Source organism: Xiphophorus couchianus, chromosome 6, assembly GCF_001444195.1.
Source record: "Xiphophorus couchianus chromosome 6, X_couchianus-1.0, whole genome shotgun sequence".
In the NCBI taxonomy this organism is placed as follows: Eukaryota; Metazoa; Chordata; class Actinopteri; order Cyprinodontiformes; family Poeciliidae; genus Xiphophorus; species Xiphophorus couchianus.
The window spans coordinates 29,599,063-29,618,241 of NC_040233.1; the positions used below are offsets into that span (position 1 = coordinate 29,599,063).

The 19,179-nt window shown below is 41.3% G+C and overlaps 4 protein-coding genes across 6 annotated transcripts; 2 read left to right on the forward strand and 2 right to left on the reverse strand.

Annotated features, from left to right (window-relative positions):
* Positions 1-818: 818 nt before the first annotated feature.
* trmu (tRNA 5-methylaminomethyl-2-thiouridylate methyltransferase) lies at positions 819-6,985 on the reverse strand. Of its 2 annotated transcripts, none has more exons than XM_028019671.1 (11): positions 6,790-6,985; positions 6,459-6,624; positions 6,267-6,373; positions 5,520-5,642; positions 5,219-5,391; positions 5,079-5,132; positions 4,903-4,930; positions 4,718-4,818; positions 3,209-3,353; positions 3,048-3,130; positions 819-2,951 (listed from the first exon to the last, which is right to left on the reverse strand). In XM_028019671.1, the coding sequence occupies exons 1-11, from the start codon at positions 6,869-6,871 to the stop codon at positions 2,802-2,804; spliced, it is 1,212 nt and encodes a 403-aa protein (XP_027875472.1). In that variant the 5' UTR covers positions 6,872-6,985; the 3' UTR covers positions 819-2,801. The 2 variants fall into 2 exon arrangements, with proteins under 2 accessions (XP_027875472.1, XP_027875471.1); XM_028019670.1 differs by having other exon boundaries at positions 4,903-4,969.
* A 24-nt stretch (positions 6,986-7,009) lies between these two features.
* On the forward strand, positions 7,010-10,633 carry LOC114145965 (L-threonine ammonia-lyase-like). 2 transcript variants are annotated; one of them, XM_028019673.1, is made up of 7 exons: positions 7,010-7,117; positions 7,792-7,969; positions 8,054-8,235; positions 8,322-8,452; positions 8,630-8,778; positions 8,876-8,965; positions 9,853-10,633. In XM_028019673.1, the coding sequence occupies exons 2-7, from the start codon at positions 7,792-7,794 to the stop codon at positions 10,092-10,094; spliced, it is 972 nt and encodes a 323-aa protein (XP_027875474.1). In that variant the 5' UTR covers positions 7,010-7,117; the 3' UTR covers positions 10,095-10,633. The 2 variants fall into 2 exon arrangements, with proteins under 2 accessions (XP_027875474.1, XP_027875473.1); XM_028019672.1 differs by lacking the exon at positions 7,010-7,117 and having other exon boundaries at positions 7,771-7,969.
* A 235-nt stretch (positions 10,634-10,868) lies between these two features.
* Positions 10,869-12,448, reverse strand: tprkb (Tp53rk binding protein). Its single transcript, XM_028019674.1, has 4 exons — positions 12,195-12,448; positions 11,923-12,045; positions 11,498-11,674; positions 10,869-11,184 (listed from the first exon to the last, which is right to left on the reverse strand). Exons 1-4 carry the CDS (start codon positions 12,333-12,335, stop codon positions 11,098-11,100), a joined length of 528 nt encoding a protein of 175 aa, XP_027875475.1. The 5' UTR covers positions 12,336-12,448; the 3' UTR covers positions 10,869-11,097.
* A 931-nt stretch (positions 12,449-13,379) lies between these two features.
* Positions 13,380-19,179, forward strand: alg10 (ALG10 alpha-1,2-mannosyltransferase). The gene is made up of 3 exons (XM_028021516.1): positions 13,380-13,809; positions 16,116-16,313; positions 16,397-19,179. Exons 1-3 carry the CDS (start codon positions 13,645-13,647, stop codon positions 17,456-17,458), a joined length of 1,425 nt encoding a protein of 474 aa, XP_027877317.1. The 5' UTR covers positions 13,380-13,644; the 3' UTR covers positions 17,459-19,179.

A 19,179-nucleotide genomic window follows, 5' to 3' on the forward strand; every position in this document is an offset into this window, starting at 1 on the left:
ATAGTCTTCACTAACAAATGTTCATTGACAATAAACATAGAATGTAGTGTGGAGGCTGCGGGAGTTTACAATCCAACATTTGCAAACCAAACTGAAGAAACACAAATGTCTGCTTCCTGAATAATCGGATAAATCACATTACAACAGGCGCAAGATTGGAGCAGATCAGCTGGTCAGTAACTTTAAATCAACTCAGTCTCTAGATTTCAAATTTGAAAATTATTTTTACATCGTTAAAGATTTCAGGGAATTGATAAATACAATATTTGTAATCATACTGCTAATGAGGTTCATTAAGAATGATTCTGCTTCGACATCACGTGTGGCTAGTTTCATTTAATTTAATATACTTTAAACTTTTAGGTGTTCATAAGAACTGAGAAATATAATAGTAGTAATAATAGTCAAGTTTTTAAAGAAACTTGACTATTTCTTTAATTTGCTGTGCTAGTTTCTAAATGTATAAGTTTGACACACTTCAGAATTCTTATTAAAGATTTTATACAACATAAACCTACAGTGGTAGCTATATCACTGACCTACATAGTTGTGATTATGCTAAGTTTGTCAATAATTGGAATGCTGTTTAATTTGCTCTGACACTTTAGATGGAAGTTTAAATTACGGAAAATTTTATTTCTAAAAAGTTCCGCTTTGTCTTAAAATTTACAATATTCTTGTAATCACACTTAGAAATGTATCAAAACATGAACATTTCCGTAAATTTTAATTACTTCAAAATAACTGATTCTCATGTTAGAACAAATATAGGTTTGATAATCATTTCGAACACGAAAGAGATGACCAAGGTACGCACATTATGTTGAAACTCACAATTTAACATTTTTATTTGAATGTATTGTCTGTTGCTGCGTTGGGGACACATTTCATCCACACTGGTGTTACAAATAAATCCTAGAATAAAACTTGACAACTTTCCGTGACAAGAACAGAGGATCAGTGGCGCCACCATGGGGTGGAAGAGGTCAACGACGCCCCAGGCTAGACTGGATTATATGCATAATATACATTTTTATCCACTGATAAAAATGTATATTATATTAAAAGGGAAAAGGACTAGCACCGCTGGTTTAATCATTAATGTTTATACTTTTACACAACTCCCTCCTGGCTCTGCTCTGAAATAAAACCAGGATCACATATTTGGCTCAAAGATTTGTAAAATAATGAAGACTTAGGGTAACTTAATTATACTTTGCTTTATTCGATTTCTGCAGTTTTGCAAAGAGTCTTTGTGTTTTTTTTAGTGACGGATTAATAATAGAAAAAAAAATCTCTAAAACTGCATTAAAAATAGAACGCGCTCTTGCCAAACTAAAGTTTCAGTTGGGAATCTTGTGTCACAGCCCCCCCTTGTGGTTTGATAGACTAATGCATACAAAAAGTAGAAAGGGAAAAAAAGACAGAAAAAAAAAAAGACAGTTTGTTTCCAAGCAGGATAACTTGCGTCTTCGGAACAGGAACCGGGTTACCCCGTAAACATTCAGTTTTATTGAGTCATTTTTATGAGCTCCGTTTGTTACATCTGTGACATCGCAGAAAGAAACACTACCATGAAAGTGAGCAGATTATATGCCAATTGACTGGACGTTTTTCTAAAACGCCAAAAAGTTATTTTAGAGCCAGAAAGCACAGAAATTTACAGTTCAGATTTATCAGAACATTTCATACAAACATCCTGATCTGTATCTCACTTTAAATCTACAATTAAAATGAAACCGTTTCACTTGGTACCAAAGAGAGATGAGGACAAAAAAGGAGAATCTAGTGGTGGAAAAACTAAGTACACCCCAAGGTTTGATTGCTTTAAAACACTTTCACAGATAATACGTTGCAGCGATAATTTTATGTCCAATCCTCCCTTTCTCATTACATCTTGGTTTAAGTTTTTTTTTTTTAGGTTTATGGATATTTGTTCTGGATTGGTTTCAGATAGTTGCTTTGCTTTACGACCTATTTCAAGACACATAACTTCACATTATACAACAGCATATAGAGGAGTTCATAAGCAATTCAGTGACCGAAAGGCACCAAAGTCCTGTGAATTAAAAGCATATCTATATGTATATCGCCAATCCACCATCACCGTGCTTTATTAGTGGTGCAGTGCTTCCATCAAACAAAACGACTGCAACCTACCATCTCTAACTCGGACGACGTGACGTTTCCTCCCAGGATGGGATCCGTCGTGCCCTCCGCGCGCTGCAGGTCTCCAGATCCGGAGGAGGCGCCTCAGCCCACCAGCATCACTAAGCCACCGCCGTGCTTTGCTGCAGGCACGGTGTACCCTTCGACACGGCTGGTCTCCATGCGAAAATGCTGGACTTTTTCCATCGGCAAATAATTTGCAGAACTTCACTGTTTCGAGTCGTAGTTCCTTCATGATTATTTTATAAAAAATAACTTTACACATTTTTAATACACTTACACAAGATTATACAGTTTTAGAATAAATATAAAGTGGACCGTCTGTTCACTTTATATTTCGTCTGTGTCCTTTTAGAAGTCAGTAGTAGTGTATGGTCTAGAAATGTATTATTTTTTCTCAGTAAACCATCTTATTACTATAAAGTCTCCATTTTGATGTAAGGATACAGATGATTTATCGAAGCACCTAGCAGCAAAACATAACTCTTTCCTCCTACTGTTTTATCCTTGTATAATAAACACCACTGAGACCGAAAGATTGAGTAAAATCACTATAAACATCTCCTCGTGCTACCTAATGTACCAGACAGGCAGATCCAAGACGGTCGCACTCGGAGCACTGATCTCTGATCTCAGCCAGCTGGATCGGGGATTGGCTCGTTGTTCTGCTGCCGGTTCGCCACTAGCCTTTCGCGTCCCTTCTGCAGCGTGAATTCGCTGGGCCCCAGCTGGATGATCTTGCCGCTGCCCAGGCATTCGTCGCCTTTGTAGAGAACTGCAAACTGAGGCAGGGACAGAGCCAGCGACTGGAGTTAAAAACCTACCCTCATGAAATCAACATGGGAGGGAAAGTCTTGGAGCGGTGCTTGACTCGATACCTGTCCGGGCGTCAGCGCTCTGACCGGCTGAGAGAGAGAAATCCACAACGAACCATCCATGTTCAGAGTCACGGTGCAGGGAACTGCAGGGGGAGAACGTTCAGAGTGAGTCTGCGTCGCTTTGCCATCACCTTAAGTGGCTCTGAGGCGGCCAGACTCACTGAGCACCATCTGGTGGATGAAACGGAAGTGGCACTCCATCATCTGGGTCCTGACCAGCTCCGCGGGCGGGTCCGAGGCGATCCAGTGGAAGCGGTCGGTCCGCGCCGTGTCACGGAAGAGAGCTGGGTGATTGGTGGTTGGAGCCTGAAACAGGAGGCGTTTAATATACGTTTTTGTGGCGTTGCACCAATATGAACATTTTGGCAGATATTAACATTGCCGTTGTGACCGATAACCAATATTTACAGATGTTATATTTATTTCGACCACCACTGCTTTAGTTAAACTCCCCATAATTCTTGGCTGCGTCACTATCATGGTCACATGACCAAAAAACCCCCCCAAAACACATGACCAACCTCTTCGCGTTCCCCACCAGAAACAAATGACAACAGTATGGAAATTGTTGTATTTCCTGTTGTATTTCAAGAAAATACAACAAGAGTTGTAGAGCTCCAATACTGGTATTCATCAGACAGATAGATTATCAGTATTTATCTGTCTGATAAATACCGATATCTGTCTGTACAGATACCGACATGTTAAAAAATGACTAATATTGGCCTATACCGATGCTAGTGATAATATATTGTGAAGCCCTACATTTTTGGTATGCTGGGCGGGGTAATGTAGCATACAGAGGCTCCCAAAGGTGTTCATACATATTTATATTAAATTAAAAAATTATTTATTTATTCCAAAGGAAAGTAGATGTTGTCGTAACTCATAAGGCTCTATGATAGCAGTCAGTCTTGCGACAAATATCGAGACGCCTCTGACTGAAGACTGCTGGTGTATGACTGTCTCATGACACACTAACTGCTCGATATCCAGGCAATAGAGACAATATTCCACAGTAACATGTCCTGGATGTCACCAACAGTTGTTAGCAAGGACTGCTAATCCACCTCATTTGCTTTTGCCATTCCTCTTTAAATCTCTGAATGGCTGTATGGTTAGAAAACAAACTAATCTGGGATTTGGGGTCGATTTGGGGTCGTAGTTTAAGCATTATTTGAGCTTTGGAGACACTAATCAACTGCTTTCATTAGTGAAACTAATATCTTGTTGCAATAGTATGTATGCCAAACTACATACCATATCTCTAGATGTATAAAAGTTTACAATGATTTTGCAATGTTTTGTTTTGGTCTAACTAGGGCTGGATAATAGATCAATAACTATCTACATCGCGATTGATCAGAATCATAGGTAATACAATTCTAATAGAATATTCAATGATTTCACTGAATTCTGATACAGAAACGCACAGCATTCTGGGGGATGTAGTCAGAGGAAAGATTTTATCTTCTCAACCTCTCACGTCTAGCGAAGAAACGCCGGTGGCGTCAACTAACTTATTCACCATTTGGGTCACCTAGCAACAAAACACTTGTATTGTGATACATTTTTTCAGCCATATCATCCAGCTGTAGGGTTGTCACATAAAATCTGAGTACAATTCCATAAAACTGAGGTGAAAAAAAAAAAAAAAAAAATGTTCTCACCACAAACACATCGCCCGTGACAATATCTTTATCGACCACAAACCAGGCATCCTTCTGGCCACCTATCCTCGCCCGCTGGCCCAGGGTCAGCGTAAACCAACCTGTAGAAGAACCACAAGCAGGAGACAAGGACACTAAGACATTTTTAACGAAAAGGCTTTGCATAATAACTATGATAATCAGACCTTTATGCGTTCCTTTCACCGTCCCGTCCTCAATAGACACAAAGTTCCCAGGTTTAGGCTCCAGATACTGACAGGTAAAACAAAACTGTGGCAGATTATGACTTTTTCACCAAACAGATGTTAGAAATCCTAGACATAGAACAAAACAAAGGGGAAAAAAAAGGCTTGCATCTCACCTCTAAAATGAAGTTTTCAAAATGTCTCTCTCCAATGAAGCAAATGCCCATGCTCTGTAAGAATAGAGGTCTTAAGGTTCAGACTGAGTAGAACAAGTAGAGATCAATGACTAATTGGACACGTCTTTTTTTCCTTATACCTCTTTCTTTTTTAACACGTGGTGAAACCCTGCTTCAGCAGCCATCTTTTTCACAAACTCCTTGGTGAGTCCGGCGAGTGGGAAGAGGGTTTGCCGTAAAGCGTCCTGCGAGATCTGGCTGAGGAAGAAAGTCTGGTCTTTGGCCAGGTCGGCTCCTTTGCACAGCTTCGCGGCTGAAGGGAAGAAATCCGAAAGAAGAAAACCCCCCCAAAAAAGCACAGGAGAGTTACAGCGCGTTGGACTAGAACAAATGTGCTGGAAAGAGAGATAGGTTTGACTGAAAACGGAGCCAAACGCTTACGGTTTCTGATCTCGAATCGATCCCTGAACAGTGTGGTGGGTCGGGTCGTGTGCGACTGCTGAAAAACTTCCTCATCTTCCTGGGATGTCCTAGCGTAATGACCGGTTGCCATGGCGTCGGCACCTGAAGCAGAAGCAAAGCGCACCAGTTTACGCGCAAAACAAGTAATGCAGGTTGTCAGCCAATCAGAACAAGGTCTTTGTGAAAACCTACTGGATCATCTAGCAGGAAGGAGAAAATCGATCCTCATTGGGTATTTCAGCAGGATATTAGAACTCCATAAATGGCATAAAAGTGATCCAACATTGCCAAAAATTGCATTGACTTAATACAAACAAAATAACACCTATCCTTTTAGTTATTATTAAGCATTTACACTGCCACTGCACTGAAAATATAAATTAAATAGAACAAAAGAAACCTCAAACCAACAAATAAATAATAAACTGGGCTTTCAAATAATAAAAAACTGGGCTAACATCTTAATTTTGTTTGTTATTGTGTAAGTACGAGCAAGTGAAGGCAGTGGTTTAGAAATAATACACGTTATTAGCTCCCCAGTTGATTATTCATATAAAAAAACTGGACATTTTTAATAGAATATAGGCATTTTGTAACTGCATGCCTATATTCTAGTAATTAGCAGGTTTTTAATGCCGGTTTTGATATGTTGCTCACTTATTTGACAGCAGGCACATGTTAGAAGCCATAAAGATTCAAAATATGCTATTCTAAAAGCATACGTACCTAAAGTGTGGATGGCGTACTTGTGGAAATGGTTGAATTTGATGTGTTTGTTGCAGAGTATATCGGGGTTTGGCGTCCTGCCCTTTTCGTATTCCTTCAGCAGGTTGCTGCAAATACATTGGGGACAACTGTAACTCAGGAACATAGGTGACATTAGCTGCAAATGGCTTCTTTTAAGGACAAGTAGGGTACCTAAATACGTCGTGCCAGTATTCTTTGACATAGGACACCTGGTGGAAAGGGATGTCCAGAGTCTGGCACACTCTGTAGGCGTCGTCACAATCCCTCTCTGTGCTGCAGACTCCACTCTCGTCCAGAGAGTCCCAGTTCTTCATGAACACCCCTGTCACGTTGTAGCCTTCGAGTGGCAGACACCCACAACAACTGTCAGCACTTTAAGAAGCACATTTAGGAACAACAGACAAACGTCTGCTGAGTTTGCAGCAAGGAAACAAACACACGGCTACTTTGGGGTAACTGAAGTGGTGTTTTAAACTGTTTAGTTTCCCCAAGAATGTCTCACCTCTTCTCTTTAATAGCAGAGCTGCCACAGAGCTGTCAACTCCACCCGACATGGCGCACACGACGTGTCTTACAAGCCCCATATTGTTTCCAACAAATATATACAACTTTATTCATTTAAAACTTGCGTAACTACAAAAACGTGAGCTAACGCCTTTCAACATGTTCAGGTCCGTCGCGAAATGACGTCCGACGTCTTAGTTCCGGTCAGAACAGGGACAACATGGGCCGGGGGAGAAAAATAAAAAGAAGAAAAAAACACGGTCCAACGTCCGTACATCGAGACATATCGTTTGCAGAACGAAATAGCCACTAATATTAGCAATAAGGTAAGTGTAAAGTATGCCGAACTTACTGCGCTAAGTGTTTGCTTATTTTAGGTGTTTTTCAAAGTGAGATCTGTAAATCAATTTGTGTCTTGGATTCATCGTTTGAAAGTATCCAGAACAAGAAGTTTTTTTTATATATTTGCAACATTTTTTTTGCAACTAATAACAAGCCATAAGTTTATAATATATCAGTCAACCAGGGTTTATTTGCACTTGCCATGCAAACAAGCATGACACTAAGTACGTCCCACGCTGGAAATGGTCAAAGTAAATAAAATGAAAATAAACAAATAAAATAATTCACTGAGGATAAATTAGTGAGGAAATAAAAAAATAAATGGAAAAACAAAATATAATACGTAACAAATTACTAACACAGAAATGAAAATACTGAAAACATCAAAATATCTGCCATAAAATGTAAGATAATTTAAAATGCAGCACAATGACACAGATAAAAACATACGATTTGCTGAAAGCCTTTATGGGAGAGCAGCAATGCAATTAATACATTGAATGCTTTTTCCAAGACACATTCAGTAGATTTCATATATTTTCCATTCATTCAAATTATTTCTACTTTGTCTGTTAAAGGAAAAATAAATGGGAAAGGTTAAATAATACCGGGTCGAATTTTTTAAAGTACGTTGCACATGTTTTTGTTGGTTCTGCAGATGAGTGACGTGTCTACGGACGCCGTCACCCTGGAACTGCTGAGAGAAGCCAGGGAGACGGTGAGGAACAGCCCCCTGGGTGTCCTCAACACCCCCATGATCCCCTGGTGCCAGACCACGCTGCCATTGAGCGTCAGCTGCAACATCCACATCAAGCTGGAAAACATGCAGAAAACCGGTCAGTGGGGGAGCTGCACTCTCTCGATCCCACGTCTGACCCTTCCTCCCCCCCCACTTGATATTCCTCGTTTCTGATTGACAGGGTCCTTTAAAATCAGAGGAGTGGCCAATCAATTCTCCAGAAGACCAAGTGGTGGCCATTTTGTGACCATGTCAGCGGGGAACTATGGGAAGTCCTTCGCCTACGCCTCGAAACACTACGGCTCCAAGGGGAAGGTGGTCATGCCAGAAACGGCCCCGGAGTCCAGGGCCACCCTTATCCAGGTCGGACTGGAAAACCATAAATGAAACGTTCCATCATACCTGATATAAAGGTTGTAAAGGGATCTATTTCTGAATTTATTCCTCAGACTTTTGGGGTGGAAGTAGAGCAAGTTCCCGGGGCCTCTCTGATGAGTGCGGTGAACCGGTGCGTTCAGGAGGACAACATGACCTTCCTGCACTCCTACGACGACCTGGATCTAATAGCCGGACACGCCAGGTTCTCCCAACTTAAACAAAACCTTGACTTTTTTTCTTTTCCCCCTTACCCTCTACATTTATTTCAATTTAGCAAGAAAATTTCACCGAGTAGCAAAAACAGGCGAGGTGGAAGGAAACGGGACACGTGGTTTTCAACTGGCTCTCATTTCTAAAACGAGAATCTGTGCGTGCGCAGCCTGGGCCTGGAGGTGCTGGAGGCGGTGCCGGACCCGGACGTGGTGGTGGTCTGCTGCGGTGGGGGCGGCCTGCTCGCCGGGGTTGCTGCTGCCGTCAAGCTCTCCGGGTGCGACACGACCAGGATCTACGGCGTGGAACCAGACGGAGGTGAAGTGAAACTTAAAAACGGCCGCCTAAGTGCGGAAACAGATCATCGGCGTAGAGCTTGTTTATACCGCGTGTCTGTGTGTGTGTTTTCCACCAGCCTGTACGATGTACCAAAGCTTTATTGAGAAGAAGCCGGTGTGGATGGATACACACAGCATCGCCTCTGGCCTTGCACCTCCTTCTGCAGGTTAGTCCTCCTCTATGCTAGCATGTAGGAACTGATTGTGAAAACGTTTCCCTTTCCAAAGGTATTCACATCACATGGACTCATCAAGTTTAGTCATTTTACACCCAAAACCTTCTGGCATTTTAAAGAGATTTTAATTTTCTAGTCAACCTAAAGTAGTGCTTGCTTTCTTACTGAACCCCATTTAACTTGATACCTTGAAATAAAATCCATGTTTTTTTTAATCCACTTATCAGCGGAGCACGCATTTATATATTCAGTCCCACTTTAGTTCATTGCGTCTAAATAAAATTTGGTCCAACCAGTAGAGTTGTACATATTTCTCATGTAAAACTCTAGACTGTTCCAGATTTTTTAATTGTTTAGCCTCATTATCTTCTGTGTGGATAAATAAAAAGGGAGGAAAGACTGGAAGCAAATGAGGAAGTACCCAAATAGAACTAGAGGAGAAAAGGAAGGACACAAGCGTGAAAATTAAAAAAGAAAAACAAAGAATGAACTGGCACATGAGGAAGTAAAAAAAGACAGAAGGAAGGAATAAAGAGATAAAAGGAAGTTAAGAAAGAAAGAAAAACTGAAGAATGAATGAAAAGTGATACAATGGTGGACAGATGGACGGACAGAGCGAAGTAGAAAAGGGCAAAAGGAGGAAAGGAAAAACAAATCAGGAAGGGCAGAAAGAAAGACAACATTTAGACGACTGGACAAAGATCAAAGCTGGAAATGCAAACATTTTTCCATCTTCCTATTTTCTCCTTCCATGTCTAACCAGACCAGGAAAATACTAAAAACCGACTCCAGACTAGGTAGAAACCTCGAGCCAGTCGCCAGGCGAATGCGTTCGATATGGCGTCGTAACCGCGGCGCTGCTCTGCTCTGCTCCGCAGGCCGGCTGCCCTTTGAGCTGTGTCGGCTCTACGTGGAGCAGATCGTCCTGGTGAGCGACGACGAGATCAGGGCGGCCGTTTCCGCCCTCTACCGAGCCGGGCTGGTGGTCGAGCCGTCGGGTTCCGCCGCCTTCGCTGCGCTCGTCAGCGACAAGATACCCGACCTGGAGGGGAAGACCGCCGTGTGCGTCCTCAGCGGAGGGAACGTCGGAAAAGACGAGCTGGCCAACTTTCCGGACTAAGACGCTCCGACTTGATTTTTGGATAAATCTGAAAGCCGTTCCTTCACATTTTTTCCTCAATTCAAAAGGGAAATGTTTTTCTTTTCTTTTTTTATTTGTTTTTAGTCTTTTAACACAAATCTTGGAACTAACACTGAAAACCAGCACCATAAATTTAGAGCAGATGTAGTTGTTGACAAAATTAGCTTGGTTAAATTGATTACATTGTTTATGAAGTGACTTTTTTTTACTGAGTACCAGCACAAATCACTAGTCAAAGACAAAGACACTGAATCTGGAAAATATTAAGAGATTTTTCTAGACATTTGGGCTTCAAGCCAGTTCAAAATTCGCAGAGTAGTTTTTAGCTTTTGTGGAGTAATTCTTTTTCTGATTTCAAAGCCAATAAACGCAAGATTCAAAATAAATCTACGATTTCTGAAAAAAACCAAAAACCGTTACATATTCTTTACTTTGTTTGGCTTTGGGAAATGTAAGAGAGCCGGCTCCATTGGCGTACGTGATTCAGCAGCTATAACCTTTAAATATGGAACCCGTGGGAAAAAAAATTAAAATAGACAGACGGAAGTAATTAAAGATAGATTCATTTTTCTTTTCGTATATCTAATGCAAGTCGCGTTGAGCCAGACATGGTGACGAACATCAAAATGTACTTTTCATCTTTTCACATAAACATGAAAGGACAAAAAAACATCCTTAAGCGACGTCAGAAGGTTTCAACCGAATTTAACACAGGACTCGAATCTCAAAACAGTTCAAAAAGAAGCAAAGAAAGACTGGAAACAGGATCATTTTTAATGATTTCATATTTAAATTCCCCCCCACAAACTGGTTCCAGAAAACAGAACTGAATAAAAACGAGTGAACTGTGACATAATCTACTGGACCCGGGAGAGTACGCAGTCATAAACAGTATCGAAAATATAAAAAATAATCCTAAAGACATTTCTGTGATGAAAAGAGCAGATTTTCATTCCCGTGGCACTGTTGTGTCTGTAGGTGCTTACATGACGTCTTTTATGGCCATTCTACACACGACGGCGTCTAGCAGACTGCCGCATGTCTCCTCCTGAGGCGTGACTTTGTACAGCTGTAACGGAGACACAAAGGAGCAAATGCGTTCAGGACACACGGCAGCATTTTCCGGCTGAAATAATAAGCAAGAGCTGCTCTGAAAATCTCGACTGGATAAGATCCAAGCTTGTGCGTCCAATTTGTGGTTTCTAATGCATCATTAAAAGACCCAAAATATTACTTACGCACCTTTAGAGTGTATATGTAAAGCATTGATAGCTGTAAGCTTGTTTAATATGACAGAGATGTTCCACCTTGTGCTTTGAATCCAGTTGGTGAGCCTCTGGTTGCTAAAATACGCAGAGATTCCATACATTTTAGATCATTACCTTTCTGATCTTCTCCAAGTCTGACAGTGAGGAAACCTGGTCCACTGGAAGCTGCTGTCCGTCCACCATGGCCGTGACATCCGCCACGGCCTGCAGCTCGTCTTTGCCGTGGACCACCACCACCAGGACCGAGACGTCTCTGTCGGAGAGCCCAAATCTTTTGAAGGCCTCTGAGATCTGCATCGATGAAGACGTTAAACAAAGGCTGGGAAAACGCAGCCGCTTTGCCTTCTAACCGATTTTTGTTGCATTACAAGTAAACAGTGTAGTTGACCAATGGTTTACAGGCCACTTTTACAACAACGTGCAACACGTGTTGGTCCATAAACTTCCATTGAACTGTGCTGATATATGGGGTTGAGACGTGACAAAATTTGAACAAGTTCAAGTACCGTGGTTGGACATTTTAGTTCAAACGTACGCACATTGTTAGTCGGCGACAAGCTGAAAATGATTTCCGAGTTGAGACTTCTGGTCTTCATCTTTCCAATGGAGTGCAAATGAAAAGCTCTATTTGCAGCCACCAGCACTTGGAAAGGATCCACCAGCTGTAAATGCACACAAAGTTGGATTTTACATCCCAGACACTATCAAACCCATAAATATGAACAAAGACGAGACAGTTATCATTTTTCAAATGGCATAAGTTGAATATGTCGACAGAACTGAAAGCAGCAATAATATAAAAGTGGCTCACCATTGTCGGGTTGATGAGGGCACCGTTTATTTTTCCCTCCACCGCTTTCTGTCTCAGTTCTGCTGCGTTTTCCACGCTTTTAAAAAGCACTTGCGTCACCCTGGTGTCGGGGTAAAGCTCCAGCGTTTGCGTAAGTTTCATGCTGAAAATTCATATGTATGCACGAACTGAACAATTTTTATCTGCTACCGAATAGGCACTGCGCTTCTTCACGTTAGACACATGAAGGGGGAACCATAATACAGTAACACAGCTCGGAACAAAATGTCGTGAGCAGAAGACGCGTATTACATATACTACAGATACATATTTAGTAAACTCATACAATAAATTATACAACATAAAGTACGTATTAATATTTTTATATAGCTGGGTAATTTAAGTGTTTGGTGCCACAAACGTGTAGTAGAGGCCGCACTTGCTTAATGCCATGTAGTAACGACTCGTGAGCTCGTCCGCCATATTGTGAGTGGCGACATGAATAAAAGAAACACAACGGGTTTCTTTATTTCGGCTTAAGTATTCGCCGGAATAAAAAAAAAAAGAAAAAAAAGAAAAGGAAAATTCGATTACTTTAGTACAGATTATTTTTAATCATTTTGATAAAAATTTGCAGTTTTCAAATGAATATCACAGCAACACAAATTCAGTGTGCTTAAAATGCATCCCAAACCATTGCCACTGCATTCCATTTTGCTACTTATAGTATTTAAACAGCATGTTACCTAATTGTATCTAAAATGTTTACAAGAAAAATATATTTTTTTATCCAAATCCACCATACTGGATATAAATATCACTATTACTTTACATTGTTCAAATAGAGATACTGCAGTGGTTTACAAAGTTTTATTATATGAGAACAAAAATTTGATTTGAAACGTTTTTCTTTGTCTCAACGTGTGATTTTGTTTTTATGTTATACATTTTATTTTTTTAAATAGCAGAATTTTCAGATTTATTTTTGTATCTGTGCGATAGTAGTTGTTTTTTTTTTGTTTTTTTTTTTTTTTAACAAATTATCCAGATGATATAGCCTTTTTGCCAAGTGATATCTTACTTTTACTTTAGTCAGTCTTTGAATAATTACTTTTTACGTCAGTTTATACTGAAGCAATGCTACTCTTATTTTACGTAAAGTCACGCTGCATCCACTCACAATGTGGCGTCGACGTTGAGCGAAGAGCAAAGCAGTCGGAACCACTGGTTGTAAAAGTGTTTCCATCCGAGCTCGATTCTAGGGCGGATATCCAGCTGTTGGAAATCCAAACTCCTCGGTTTTTCTTTGTTTTTTTGTCATTTTCAGCCATTTTCTCTCTGAATTTGGGGAACGTACCAGCTTTAATCCACGGGTTGTGGTCGCTATGCGCGGTATACACAAGTCTAACAGTTAGAGTTTGGCCAAATTGACTGTTTCGTCGCGTGTCGTTGTAAAACAGCGAATTAAAACATGGAGAAAGTCGAAGGCTACCTATTCTCAGCTCTGTGCAGCATCAACTTCTTGGTGTCCTGCCTGCTGTTCTCCAAAGTGACGCGGGAGCAGCGGGATCCCTACATGGACGAGATCTTCCACGTCCCGCAGGCTCAGAGATACTGCAAGGGGAAATTCAAAGAGGTAACCGTCCGTTTGTGGATGGGTCCATCACTGTGTAACGGATTAGGGTTAGAACCAACAGCAGGGTTTTTGGTATTTGACCAGAATGACATGACAGCTTGTGGAGGCTTTAATCTCAATAGCAGTCACATATAAATGCATTAGCAGAGGCTGTGAGCTGAGCTCACATGTGCTAAATCTTTTTAAAACCTCATATCATGAGCTCTCGAGTAAGTTCAGATTTTTCGCGATGCATGCGAAAAGAAAAACGTGTTTTAATAAACATCTGGCTGCCACGCCCCCCACTGGATATTTTAAAGGAGGATTTCCCAGGGCAGAGCAGGATGCAAGACTTTGTTTCCTAAGATGACCACCAGGGGGCGGGATGGAGCAGCGTGAAATGCGCTTTAACGGCTTAAAACCGTCGCCCCCTGAACACTTCAGGAAGTCCATGAGAACACCGTGTCATCGTGACAGTTAAGGGCTTCTAAGCTACACGGTGTGTTGTGGTGTTTGCTTAGCTATATAGCTTTTAACATCGTTTGCATCTGTGCTGCAAACCCCCCTCCCCCCACCCCTTCACACACACACAAGTAAATTTTTTCATCTTTAAATCATCATCATCAAGTCATTGCCCCTTACGCATAATAACTGGTTGGTCGCAAAAACTGCCTTGAAGCACTTCCAGTATCTGGCAATCAGGGTTTGACCTTTCTTATTTGCAGAATTGTTTTCATTCAACCACACTGTAGTGTTTTTAGGCATTGCCAGCCTGTTAAAGGTCACACTACAGCATTCAAATTGGATTCGAGTCCAGCCTTCAACGAAGATGTTCCAAAATGTCTATTATTACTTCTAGACCATTCAGAAGTGGACCTGCTGATGTCCTTGCTTTAGATAATTGTCCCGCTAAATACTGGAATTCACGGTTGGGTCAATTACTGCCAACTATCCAGGTCTTGAAGCACCAAAGCAGCTCAGATTGTGTTTCATGTACTTTTTTTTTTTTTCTGAAATGTTCTCATACTTCAGAGTCAGCTGGTCCAAACAGTCCCGACCCCACTAGGGACAAGGGTGTTAGTGGGTGGGTGGGTGGATGGATGGATGGATGGATGAGAACCACGTATTGGGAGTAGCATAAAGTTAGAATATATAGTTTAATTATATATGAGATCTGAACATATGAGATCTTTTGATGGCTTATATTAGTATTTCCGGTGAAAATACTGGTAATGTGTACAAAAGCACAACATAGCGATAAAAATGACATAAAATCGAGCAAATTTTAGTTACGATATTTTTATTTTAATGCATTCTAATAATTGTAGAAAGTATCAAAGCTTAAAATCGATGAAAGCAGCAAATATTACTAATAAAATGAATTCTAATATGGAAGAGCAGATAGGACTGGCAACTACAATGGAGCAGTAGGGCCAAACTAAGACTTTTTTTCCTATATAAAGTAATTCCAAAAAAGTCATAATATTAACATAATAAAGACACTATTTTACCAGAAGAAAAGTCAGAAATCTTGTAGAAAAAAGTTGTTTTGGGTAAAGCGTCAATAGTTATCCATTTCTGCCGTGACCAGCTCGTCTAGTCTGTGATTTGTTTCTTTATCTTCAAGTAGACTCAGTCGTTGTACAATTGTTTCAAAGTATTACTACTGATACTAAATTGATGCTGATTTATTAAAAGATTAACAGCATTTAAAACCAATACTAAAGTAAAACTACACAAGAACAATTCATTTTTTGTTTAGGAGCCGTCATAAAATGACTTCAGGCTTCGAATTTTGTGACACTATTCTGGTAATATCAGTTTATTCTTGTATTATTTCCACCTTATTGTCATATGATGTTTTTCTTGTGTTATTGCAACTTTATTCTCATAATATTATTTTGACTGTTCTGGTAATATGAGCTTATTCTTGTATTATCACGATTTATAGTGACTGTCATACCGCTATTCCCGCATTATTATGACTTTATTCTGGTAGAGTTTATTCTAGTATTGTTTCTACTTTGTAATATTATTTTTAACTTACTCTCGTACAACTTTATTCGAGTAATATTATGACTTAAATCTCGTAAGACTTTGTCTCGTGATATAAATTTTTTTTTTGTCTTATTCCGGCCCTAAAACTCATAAGTCATAGCCAACTGCTTCAAAGCGGTTGGTTAAATAATTTTGCCGTTAACTGCATGGGGCTCCCTCAAGGAGGCGACATAAGTTTAGGACAACCAGATCCAGATGATGATTTAAAAGAAAGCTCCTTGAAGTGAGAGATCTATGATGCTGATGATGTTCGTCTCCGGTGTCGTCAGTGGGACCCCATGATCACCACCCTCCCTGGCCTCTACCTCGTCTCGGTGGGCATCATTAAGCCGATGACGTGGCTCGCCAAACTGACGGGTAGCGTGGTGTGTTCCACCGCCATGCTGCGCTTCACCAACCTGCTCTTTAACTGCGGGAACTTCTACGTGCTGTACCTGCTCATAAGCAAGCTGCATCATAGGGACAAGGTAAGGCTGCCTCACCACGAGGGAGGGGAAGAGGGAGGAAAGGTTGCCATTTTTTCTCTAATGCCATTTTACCTCTTCTTCAGACACGGCTGATGTTACGGCGAATCCTCTCCGCGGTGTGTCTGTCCACCTTCCCCGTGCTTTACTTCTTCACCTTCCTCTACTACACGGACGCCGGATCCACCTTCTTCATCCTCTTCGCGTACCTCATGACGCTGTACGGCTGCCACAAGGCCTCGGCGCTGCTCGGCGTCTGCGCCGTGCTCTTCCGCCAGACCAACATCGTCTGGGTGGCGTTTTGCGCCGGCACAGTGGTGGCCGCCAAGATGGACGACGTCTGGAGGATGGAGTACACGAAGAAGAGGGACGAGAAGCCCCCCGCCGTCCGGGTGCCTCTGTCGTCTCAAGGAGTGAAGAAAGTGATTACGTTCTCCTTGGACTTCTTCACCTCGCCTGAAACCGTGAAGGCGGTGATGCAGGTGACCTGGCCTTATGCCGTGGTGGCAGCAGGTTTCCTGCTGTTCGTGTTGTTGAACGAGGGGATAGTGGTGGGTGACAGGATGAGCCACCAAGTCTGCTTCAACTTCCCTCAGGTCTTCTACTTTTTCTCCTTCACCTACTTCTTCTCCCTCCCGGTGTCGCTGTGCCTCCACCGAACCCTCCGCTTCAGCAACTCCCTGAAGAGGCATCCTTTGTTCTTCTCTGTCATCACCATCGTCTCCTTGCTTCTGGTTTGGAAGTTCACTTACGTCCACAAGTACCTCCTGGCTGATAACCGCCATTTCCCCTTCTACATCTGGAAAAACATCTACCAGAGGCACAAGCTGATCCGCTTCCTGCTCGTCCCGGCTTACATTTTCACCGGGTGGAACTTCCTAGAGACCTTAAAGTCCCGCTCTTTCTTTATGAGCCTGGCCTACCTGACGTGTCTCGTCTTAGCCACGATTCCCCAGGAGCTCCTGGAGTTCAGGTACTTCATCGTCCCGTACCTGATGTACCGTCTCCACATGCCACTCCCAACTTTTTCACGGCTCGTCGGCGAGTTCCTGCTGTACACGGTCGTGAACGTCGCCACCATTTACCTGTTCATCGCCAAGAGCTTCTCCTGGCCGCTGAGCCTGGCCACGCAGAGGTTCATGTGGTGAGGAGGCATCTGGAACCAGAAAAACCAGCAAATGGTTACCAGTATCGGGCATTAGAAACTCAATAAAAATCAATCAGTTCGATCAAAAATTGTACGGCCACATTTCTGAGCCTCATTTCAAGAAAAGCTGACTGACGTCAACAGAGACTATCGTGAAAATATTGTTGCTGTAGTCTGGGAGAATATGTTCCATCTAGAGAAGCTTTTTCTGGCTGCTTTTTTATAGTGAAATTTGTGCATTCCCTTCTTTCCTTTACTGTAAGTGGCAGAAGTGAAGCCCATTAAGCAAGTTTCCTAAACAGTATTTAAGATTTCAGAATCTTAAAAAGCAGTGAATGTATCATAGATCAAAAACAACGCCTTAGACAATCTGTATTTAGAATACGATAATCCAGTCCAAATTTGATAAGATTCTGAGATATAGCTAATCTAAATGTATCCAGATGTCAGCAAAAGCATGAAATATCCCTGCCAAATCAGACACCAACTTCAGCGTTGTATAGTGTCACAATGGTACCGAAAATACAACTCAAATATTGGGAAATATTTTGTACTCCAATATTCATTTGAGACTTGAGAAGTTTGGAGTTTTGAAGTAGAAAACAAATAGGAATACTGTCGAAGGAAACTCTGCTAACTTGAGCTGTAAATTTGATAACTGCTGGTTATTTCTCACATTCACCATATCGTCCTTTTTTTGTTTTGTTTTTAGGTGTTTTCAGGCACAAAATGAAGCCATGTGATGTTTCTTAGCAACCATTTGTCGGATCCCTGACTGAAACCCTTTTGTACTCCTTTACGCAGCAGATGAACTGAAGTCCTTTGTGTGTTCCACCACATAGTTTGGTAGCCAATATCCAGTCATATTAAAGATAAGGTGGGTAGAATAACACAGCGCTGCTCATTTCCAAGTTGTTGCTGCGCACTGCAGGGTCAGCTGGCAGAAAGAAGATTCCTACTTCAACCAAGAAAGAAATTCTGCTGTGTAAATCTACATTCAGTCACAGAACTATACGTCTTAAATGATACTTGCTCCTTTTCTGTTCTCGTTTAGGATTCTACTGTAGTTTGTTAGTGGTGGTAAAATATGGGTACGAATTATTGAAGCGGTGAACTGATCTGAAGCCGAATAGAGAGACCAAAAATTTCTTCTTTTCTTTTTTTTTTTGCCAAACAAAGAACACTGACGTTCAAAACTTTACGTTAGCGGGACTGCTAGCTTGATTCCACGAGGGTAGAAATGGTTTCCATAACTACCTTAGTTCTTACGTTATCAAAAGCCATGAATATCCACTGGAGCTAAACAATATATCTATCCGGGGTCGTGTGTTTAGTTGGGGTTTTTTTTGGTACTTTGATGTTTTTGTCTATGCTAATTTGCATACATGTGATTAGCTTTGCTAGTTCCGGTTTTACCCAGCGTCTGTCTGCGATAGAATATACCTGATGTCGTTTTTCTACCTCTCTTTCTAGTCAGTTTAGCTTTGTAGACCCGCACAGCAGCATGCAACGGTTTCGGTAGAAACACCTGCTTCGAGATCAGTTCGCCATCTTTCCGAACGGTGCTGCTTCCACTTGTCTGGTATTGTACAACTTAACTCTGGTTCACGTTGTTTTGAAACGTTGTTTTCTCTGGATCTTTCTGTGTCCAGTTACGTTCCAGCCATTCCTTCCCATTTTGATAAAACTTTGAATAAAACGTGTTACAACAAAACAAACTGG